Source organism: Limulus polyphemus, unplaced genomic scaffold (genome assembly GCF_000517525.1).
Source record: "Limulus polyphemus unplaced genomic scaffold, Limulus_polyphemus-2.1.2 Scaffold1719, whole genome shotgun sequence".
In the NCBI taxonomy this organism is placed as follows: domain Eukaryota; kingdom Metazoa; phylum Arthropoda; class Merostomata; order Xiphosura; family Limulidae; genus Limulus; species Limulus polyphemus.
In genome coordinates this window covers 157379-167715 of record NW_013667329.1, presented here as the reverse complement: position 1 = coordinate 167715, position 10337 = coordinate 157379, and the positions used below count along the sequence as shown (strand labels likewise).

The following is a 10337-nucleotide window of genomic DNA, read 5'->3' as shown; positions in this document are numbered from 1 at the left end:
TTATTCTATGCTTTGCCTTGTTCAATATGTGTTTTATAAATGAGTGAGTGCAAACATTTTTGTCACAGGTTAAATTGTCTCTGATAAACATAATGTTATATTGCTCATGGACACCTGTTGATGTGTTTCGACATCAGCAATCAATGATAAAGAATAGGAAAGGAAAATAAAACATTTTAGGACTAACTGCTATGGAGACTTAATGATATGATCCAGCAATCGGATGATATCCATGTTTTAGTCATGTACAAGCATATATACATTTCAAATTTCTAACAATAAACTTAGGTTTGGATTAGGGAAATATCATGAAGAGTATGAAACTTCTCAAAGACTTGAGTGATATAACTGAATGTAAAAACTTTAAAAAAAATTGATTTAGATGAATGGTGTTTAGATAATTCAAGAAATGTGTGAACCAGGTTTTCTGTTAAAAAATAAGTAATGTATCATTAATATATATATATTTATATATACAGTTTATATTCTTTACAAAATTAATGAAACCATTCTTTGTGCTAGTTTTGATGTTTAGCCCTTGTGTACAAATATACCCTTAGGTACAGTAAGTTAATAAAATGCCAACTTAATTTCTGATGAATATGTTAATGGACTACTATTAATTTAATTGAACTTGTTACCAAAAGTTTTTTTTGTATTTAACGGAAAACAAAAAATGAATGATGAGATTGATTGTGTTTGTAATGGGTTCATATAGTAAAAATAATAAAACCTTTGTTAAATTATAACTATGTTGAGGATACTGTTGATAACACTAATAAATATTCTGTGTTCAGTCTTTACTTAAGTAAAGTAGTACAATATCTAGTCAAGTTATTAATATTTTCTGAGGTTAGAAAAAATGAGCATTTTCAAAGTGTTTTATCATTTTAGTTCAACACTTTATTTCACAGCAATATACATATAATTATAAAAGTGCAGCAATAATTAGTATTCATTAACATAGCACCTTTTTAATTTAAAAATTATTGTTAATCATAAATATAACTAAAATATGCTACATCCATAAATACAACTGACACCTCTGTAAACAGTAACACAATCAAAGGTGTAATGAAAACAACTAAAATAAGCATTTATTTCATTCCACATTATAAGTAACTGTATGCATTTGTTATTTGTATTAGTATTATTCTCTTTGTATAATTCAAGTACAGGTTCCATAGTGTTTTTATTTTACAGAAAACTAACAAAAATGATGAAAACATAATAATTATTTTCATAACTTTGGCAAACATTAAAAAGTTTGTGATAAGCTGCAAGTGTAACTTAATTTAACTTTAAAATTATGATGTCTGTGCCTATAGTACCTTCAACACCTATTCATACAAATGTAGTCTGCTCCCCTCATACTTCAAATATAATTGAAAACTTCCTAGTTGATGTATCACAACTATACGCTAGATAAAAAAGTAGTGACTGTACTTTCCTACTTATCCTTCAGGGTAAAAGACAAATCCACACTGAATAAAAATTATAGCTCTGAAATTGATGGAAATCACTCATCACCTGATAGAAAGTATAAAACCCATCATTGCTTAATATTCTGGTGAAAAGTTTGCAATTTCTAATAAACAATTTTAAAATTATAATGTAATATAACTTGGAAATGTATTACAAAATATGTACTTATTTTGGTTGATAAAACTGCCTATAATATGTTGCTTTAATGAAAAAGTAATACAAAGTGAATGAAAAGATACAGAAACTGAAAATAAGCCTCACAAACAAAATGAGTTCAGAAAGCCCTATATATTGATGTAAATACTACTGGTAAAGGATATATCTTAAATGAAATTAACACTAAACAGGATATTAACTTGTTTAAATCTCTAGCTTTTCAGAAAGAGGTAAGATATTATTGTTCAATATTACAGTCTCCTCTTGAAAGACAGTCCATGAAAGAAATAATTGTAGAGAGAAAATATTTTCAAAGTGTTTAAAAAAATAAATAAGTAAATTTCCTACATTACAAAACAATGGTCCTTTGTTTAGAGTACTGTTCCTTCTCAGTAGTATGTACAAGATCAATTTATTACAACAGTTTTATTCTTTCCCTCAATACTACTATGGTATACATATCACTTTAACCCTTAAATGTACAAGGTAGGTCACAAATGAACCATGTACTCACGTTATTTGTTTAAAATTGATAATGGTATTTTTTTGGGGGCCAAACTTTTTAAGTTCTTTAACTAAACCTTCTTAGTGAGTGCATTACATAAACTTAGCCAAGACACACAAAAAAAAACCTGTTTACAGTAGAGTAATTGTGAATGAAAGAACATGGGTCACTAACGACCCAGATCATGCATATGATAAAAGATCTGAGAAATCCAGATCTTTTGACCTGGATTACTAAGATCAAGAAATATATATATAATATATATGTTATTATATATAACAACATATACATAAATTGTACTACTCATTTGTAATACTGTCCAATGGGAATTGTCCTACCAGGAGTTGGCCTTCTCTCTGTTAGCTGAAGAAAGTTGCTCAGACAGCATTAGTGATGACGGGGATGAACGGAGTATTTGTTTCTGGTGTGGAACTGTCCCAAGTCAGAGTGCTTCAGAGGAATCGTTTCATGATTATTAATAACATGAAGAAGTGGGTGAACCTCTATCTTTGTATGCACCATAAGGAAGAATATGGACTTTGAAGGTACTTACCAAAGAGAAAAGTAAATATTGTGAGAAAACAAGTTTGTTCTCTTGTCTGTGAATGCAAAACAGTGCTAAATGCTAAAGAGTATGAGTCCAAACAAATGGAAACCAGTAATTCTTCCAGAACTGAAAGCTGTATTAGGACTTCTCTACTTGGCTGGTGTTTATAAAACACAATATAAATCTGTATAGGTGTTGTGGTTTCAAGGACCTTTTGGTAGATCGATTTTCTCAGCTACAATGTTAATACAGCAATTTGAATGTATCCTAGCTAACATATAATTTGATTCAAGAGACACATGAGCTGACTGTAGAGCCAAAGATAAGTTCACTCCTATTAGGGAGTTAAGGGAGACCCTTTATTTTAAACAGAAGAAATTCCTACAATGTGCCAGAATGTGTGACAATCAATGAAAAAATTAGTTTCTTTCAAAGGTCAAGGTAATACCTCCCTTTCAAACCTGACAGTATTGAATGATAATGTTCCTGCTCTGTGATTCTGAAACAAAGTACATCTTCAATAAATGAGCCATATATTGGACAACAGTATGGTACATCACCTGAAAAGAAACCAGCTAACAATGTAGTGAAGAGGCTTGCTCTGCCATTATTTAATTCAGGTGTAAATATTACAGCTCATAATTAATTCAGTGATTTTCAACTTGTTGAACAAATTTATCTGAAGAAAATCACATACATGGGAAATGTACAGAAAAAGGGACTTGCCAAAGCAGTTTCTAGTAAATTAAAGTAAACCTGTTCTTGTGAACATGTTTTGGTTAGATGGTAACATGATGACTGCTTCATTTCTTCCAAAGAAAAAGAACGTGTCTTACTGATATTGACTATGCATAATGATAATGGTATTGATACTGAGAAGACGAAGACAGAAGTCTCTTTTACAACTGCACAAAGGGTAGGGTGCAGTGGATACTGCTGACCAACTGTACCACACTTACTCTTTCCAACGACACACAAGATGTTGTTTTGTTTTTTTGCATATTTTATGAATGTACTCAATCTGACAGGAATCAATGCTTTATTAACATTTCTTTCCAAAAACCCTAAATAGAATGAAAAAAGTCACATTGATACAGATTATTTCTTAATGAACTAGGAAGAGAATTGGTATGTCCTTGGCTCAAGCAAAGGGGGGAGGGACATAATTAAACTTCAGAACCCCATTTTGGATGCTCTGAAAAGGTGTGGCAATGAAAAGTATCACGAAGAACACAATGAAGGCACAATAAAGAATACTGCTACTACTTCCAAATGCTAAAGACAGGAAACATAGCATATTATGTGCGAAATGTACCAGGCCAATCTGCTCTGCACACTCAAATACAATGAAAACAACTGTTTGTGGTAACATCAATTTATAGTTATCATACCTGAAGAATTGCAATGCATATTTGCTGATGGTACACTATTTCTGATTATTCTTTTGCTAATTACATATTGTGACCATCATGCTTGTGTTGTGTTAGATTTAATAAAAGAAACTTACACATAAGTGTGGTCTGAATCCATTTTTACTTTGGCAGGTCACTTGTGACCCATGTTATGTATTAATGTAAGCATCTTACTTCATGCATTTAAGGGTTAATATATATACAGCATTATTAACAAATTTCTCCCTTATCATGACATACCTACAGACATTACAATACTTGTACCTGCCTGAAACATTGAACCCATTATTACTCCGTATTAGCATAACCTCTGACTATAGTCAGTCCTCTAACATTAAAACCACTGATTTCAACACCACTGTTATCAGTCTGCTAACAATAAAACTAGAATTACTGTACTTCAACTTTATTGTGGACACCAATCAAATTATCCTATTCCTTAAGCATTAAAACCACTATTATATTTCTATAAATTCTTGATTTCAGTGTCAATGCTGTCTGTATCTTACAATTCCAACCAATAGTAAAATACTTTGACTTCTGACATAATCATCAAACTTTCATGCTTCTCTTTTCTCCAACATCAAAATCACTACTAACATATTTCTGTTTAATCCTTGTATTTAACAACACTATTGTCTGTACCCTAACCTCTGTCATGTTTACCTTTGCAGTCCATGCTATTACTGCAATTCTGTCTGGCCTATGTCATTCACATCATTACTCTTACATGTATATCCTCATTAGAACATCTACTACACCTACATAAAATGCCTGGCCCCCATAACATACATCTATATCACAACAGCTGTCATGTCTGGCTTCTGAAAAACCATATCACTACTCAACACTTCTATACTCTACTGTGTATTGTCAACTAATGTCCTGGTTTGAACTCTGATGCATAATAATTTATGATTTCACATACAATCATTATTAATGCCATACTCACTTACACATCTTTTATCCACACCTACAAACTGCATGTGTTAAAGCAATATGTTTACATTATGAACAATTTCAAATAAATTCACACTATTTTTTGGAGACCTCAAAAGATCCACACGAGTCTTTCCACATCAGATATATTTAACAATATTGATCTGTTACAGAAAGCCCTTGTCACTTTCAACAGCTATAACAGTGACACTAACACTGTTGTTTATTAACTGATATAAAAGTTCAGTCATTCTGTCATTCTCTTTAAAAATCACTCTTCATCTTAATACTGAAAATAAACAGATATCATGATAAGCACCTCAAGATTTCATAAAAAATTAATTTAAAACTTACACCCGTGTTCTAATTTGTCACAAAATCCTAAACAAATCTCAGAGCTATATAAATTTACAAAATACATTATAATGTTCTTAACTGATATCATGTCTTTATAATGTTCTCAACTGACATCACATCTTCAAGAAAGCTATAAAATTTAAGATTTAATATTTATGAATGTATGAGATTATTCAATTTACATTTTCTTCAAAACCTCACATTACATATATAGTAAGGAATAGAATATTCTCTTATATAATTAAAAATACTAACAATGTGAGCTATATACATAAATACACAATACTTTGCAGTGTGATGCTCACACACAATGATAAAATACTTATTTTTACACATTCTCTACTTTCAGGCACAAGAGAAAGGACTGTTATACTTCACACTTGGTGAATATAAATACAGCCCTCAATATGGTTTTGAAGCCACAGATCAAGATTTAGATTTTCCTCCTTTCTTTGCAGTTCCACTCCTCTGCTGGTGTTCCTGAATCAGCTTCAGCTCTCGCAAGGCTCTGCGCTTTGACACCTGCTTTTGGTGCTCCTTTTCTAATTCATGTTCTGTTAGTGGCAGGTGAAGACACTAGAAAAGAATAGTTACAGTGTGTCATTACCAATGTAACAGTAAATAAATTAGTTAATAATACTTCATAAAAAGTTACCTTGATTTTTTCTCAACATTTTTTAAATGCTTCAAAATTACATCCAGTTAAAATTAATAACTGCAATGAATAATAAAAATAGGTTCAATTTTTAAAACTTAAATGATTTTGTTCAACTGAACTTACAAATGAAATGACAACTTTCTTTGAAAACTGAGATTATCCACAAAAGTGATGTATTTTTCATGCCAGTAGTTCTCACTTTTTGAGCTTTGTAGGCCTTTTAAATATATATAAAAGCAAAGACCTCATGGACCCCTAATATAACCCGACAGCCATCTTCCAACGTGACAGAATTAACTTAATACAGATATGTTGAAAATACTAGAAAAAAAATTATGTATTCAAAATTCTATTTAAAAATTAGTTTTTTTGTCAAACTTTCAACACTTTGCCAAAGAAGTAATTATAATATAAAACATACTATAGAAACTTAAAAATTAAAACATGATCAGAAAAATATCAATGACATTAATCATACTAAAACCTGATGATACTTATGCCACAAATGTATCCTTTTTGACTATGTTTGCATATGTACACTAATAAATGAACTAAAATCAACTTTCCATGTTAGATGACAACTTACATGTACATCCAAATATTTAATTTCTTGTATCCAAAGCATATGCTACAAGAGCAGGTGAACTCACAAAACTATATGGAAACTATGGAATTGTTTCAAAGAAATATTTGTGCAAGTTAAAATCAAAGATAAAGACTTCTCTGTATCATGATTGCAACAATGATAAATAACATATGGCCCTTACAACATAGTTAAACTCTATAGCTTCTTTTCAGAGTAAGTATTCAATTCAGTCTTCTAGAACGAATGATACATTTTCATTCAAGTAAATGGATTTTGTATATGTGACTGTAAATATTTCTGTACAGAAGGTTAATAACACTTTATATGAATGATATTTATATGTTAATGCATTTCTGTTTCACTTCATATGCAAGCTATAACATCTATATATTAGGTTTATGATGAATCCCTAACAATTTGACAGTGCAATGCTGCCACAGATAGGCTTATGGCTGAAGAAATATGTCACAACCCATCCTGAAGAAGGATAGTTGTATAACAGAATTATTAAATGATGCATCAACCAAAGGACATAACGTTGTGAAGAAGGAAGCCTTTAATGTTCTTCATGGAAGTAGAACACTTCATATAACAAAGAATTAAAAGGCTCTCACACCAGACTCTGAGCCAATATCAAGCAAAGTTCTCACCTAAAAAGTGAAGCTTATGAAGAGAATCCTTCAATCACAAAGGCCGTTGCAACAAAGCTGGTATTGTTAGAAATACATTAGACAAACATATGAAGTTAACAAAGATTCAAAAGAATTTAACTATGCCACAAAATAAACAATGTTTTCATGAGAAAGATGGCTGGAGAAGCTGAAATCACAGGAATCCCATTCAACTGCACACCTGCAAAATGCTCTGAATAGCTGAAATGGACTTCTGTGTCCCTGATCTTCTTAATCCTATAGCTTTCAACATCATTTTTAAATTCCTTTCTGCGTATGTACTGCATACATTCAAAATTTAATTAACCCTATCCTTTGGGTACCCTTTATTGCGCATGACACAAAGTTTTAGTGTCTTACATTCAACATTTTATTAAACCACTTTTTATTTATGTTATCCAATTAGAATAGCATAAAATCTTAGCTAATAATCCATATTTTAATATTATATAAGTTTTAAGTTCTTAATTCTACAAGAAAATATTTAAAAAATTCTGAATTTCCACTAGTGTGACCCACATGACAAATTTTTTCTCAGCATGTCATCCTCCCTATTTTATCCACTACCCCTTGAAAAAAGTACGAAATTAAGCATAAATTACTCTCTATAATATTGTTATTGCTCAGACAAACCATAATTTTTATAGTCTTCAATTTTGTTTGGTTACAGAGCCACACCTACCTGTTACATCCCCTCTTTAAGAATTTGTTGAAAGTTTTCTCTTACATTTCATTATACATTACTTATAACCAATAGAAAGTCAAGGTTTTCATCTATCTAATGACGTATTGTATAATGTTGTATTCTGAACAGAATATCATCAATTTCACTCACAGTACAAGATTCGTTCCTGTGGAAAAGTTAATGACTAGCTTGGATGAATTTGTAATGGCTCCTGTTGCATAGTTAGAAAGCCAGGAACATTTTGAGAGGTAAGTGAATATGTCTACTTTTTGCATGTTATTAGTCTATACTCTTTGGTGCATTATTTAATTAAATAAAAATCATTAAGTACATTACTATCTATAGTATATAAAATTAGGGTTAGCTCTCGTCGTAAACACAAGAGCAAGAAAAAAAGAAAATTTGTTAAGTACTTTATTTTTTGTTTTCCATATTTATTCTTTATTTATTATTATAAAAGTAACTAAAATTTAAAAATATGGATCTTTTTAAGCTATTTAAGATGATATTAGGTAAAATAAGTAATAATAATAATATAATTAAAATAGTTCATGAGGCACGCATGGGAGCAGCTCGTGGGTAATGTAATTCAATAGCGTAATGTGAGCTGCACATTCCCTGAGTGATTTACAACTTATAATGGCACAGATAGTAGTTAGACATGATTCCAAGGGCAATACAACAATAAGATTTAATTATAAATAGATGTATCCTGTTATGAACTTAGGGTAAATGAATGTAGTTTCATGTTACAATTTTAAGTCATTCTAGAAAGAAAAAAAGGGGTACTTTAGGTTTATTTCAATTTTTTTTGGTGGTTACGAGGTCGGTCGAATTGACCAATCCTGTTTTGAGATAGGGTAGAGAAAATAACATATAAACTACAAAGTTTTACTGAAAAAACATTTGAAATGCATTTAGGAGGTTTCAGGGATTACACAAAGGAAATTTGAGAGAGTTAAGTCAACAACTAATATAAGTTTTGTAATTGCCTCTTAAGAAAGTGATATTAAAGATTGATGTTTTGTGTATTCTCCTTCTCTGAGTCATTCTTTATTCTAACTGTAAACTCATTGAGTTAGTGAACTGTGTGCTATAAGTATGACTGGTGGTAAAAGTCGAAGCTCCAATGATTAACCTAAATGCCTGCCCATCACACTCTTAGCCACATAAGCTGGCAAGTTAGAAGTATATAGATGGTACATACATGATGTTGACCTAGTTGATACGTGATGTCCGAAGTCCAACAACTTTATTCACTGGGAAAAAGAAAGAAATTTTCCCACCCTTGACAGTTGCCACACCCACCTTCTATACTTTACCTTGAGATCTACAATGCACAAGTAATTAGTTAACACAAGTGTATATAGTTGTTAAAAAGAGTGTACATGCAACTGCCATTTGTATTGTAGTCTGCTTAATTGATTGAAGTACTTACGATGGTTTCTTACATAAATATGCTATAGTTAGAGAGACAGTTAAACTATATTTACATTTTAGTTAATTATGTATTATTGTTGTTTTAAAAATCATATCTGAACAGTTTAACAATTTTTTATAAGTTTAACCTGTCATCTGGATTGGAAAAGGTTATAAACAAGATGATGTGTATAAGCTCCATCTTGTTTTGGCAACGCGTTTCTGTGGAGTCCGCCGAAATACCTTCATAAAGCCCTTCGGCCATCAGTTGAAGTACGAGCATAAAATAAATGATAATAGATGAATAATTTGAAAGGAAAATAAGAAATAAACTATAAATGAAAAGTTAAAGATGTGAAATTATGCATACATGAAAAATATGACTATTCTAGTGGATTTCTACAGAGTTGAATGGTATGTACATATTTCCATTTGTTAATCTTAAACATTTTATTGCACTGTATGTTGATGATAATAGATAGTTAGTGATATAGCAGAGAAAATGGAAAGTAAAATATAAACATTTACCTTAAAAACTTTTGATACTGATTTAGGTGGTTCTAGATATTATAGAAATGAAATGTGAAACTGTAAGATAAAAAATAGTATTTCTATACTACATATAAAAATCACCTTGTAGGCGAACTATTCAGAGTGCTAGTACAAATAACTACATTAAATAAATTGTTTTTTATTAGAAATTGTATAAAAAATCAAAATTATTCTATTTTTCTCAAACTACATACTTTTAGGAATATTCTTGTTATATTTTAAACTATTTCATCCAATAGTTGGCAAAGGGTTAAAGTAATTATTCTACGAATGCATGTAACAAAATTTAATATTATATGTATTGATTTTTTTTACTCCTTCACTTCATACATAATATAGGGGTTTGCTCCCTAAAGACACCAATT

At 30.6% G+C, this 10337-nt stretch overlaps 1 protein-coding gene across 3 annotated transcripts in view; it reads right to left on the bottom strand.

The window, feature by feature from the left end:
• Positions 1 to 901: 901 nt before the first annotated feature.
• The window catches only part of LOC106464687 (TBC1 domain family member 10A-like), a 134034-nt gene continuing 124598 nt past the window's right edge, over positions 902 to 10337 (bottom strand). For all 3 annotated transcript variants that reach the window (XM_013924843.2, XM_022392456.1, XM_022392455.1), the window contains exon 10: positions 902 to 5977. In XM_013924843.2, the coding sequence (XP_013780297.1) occupies positions 5828 to 5977 (150 nt within the window). In that variant the 3' untranslated portion in view covers positions 902 to 5827. The remainder of the gene's footprint in view (positions 5978 to 10337) is intronic.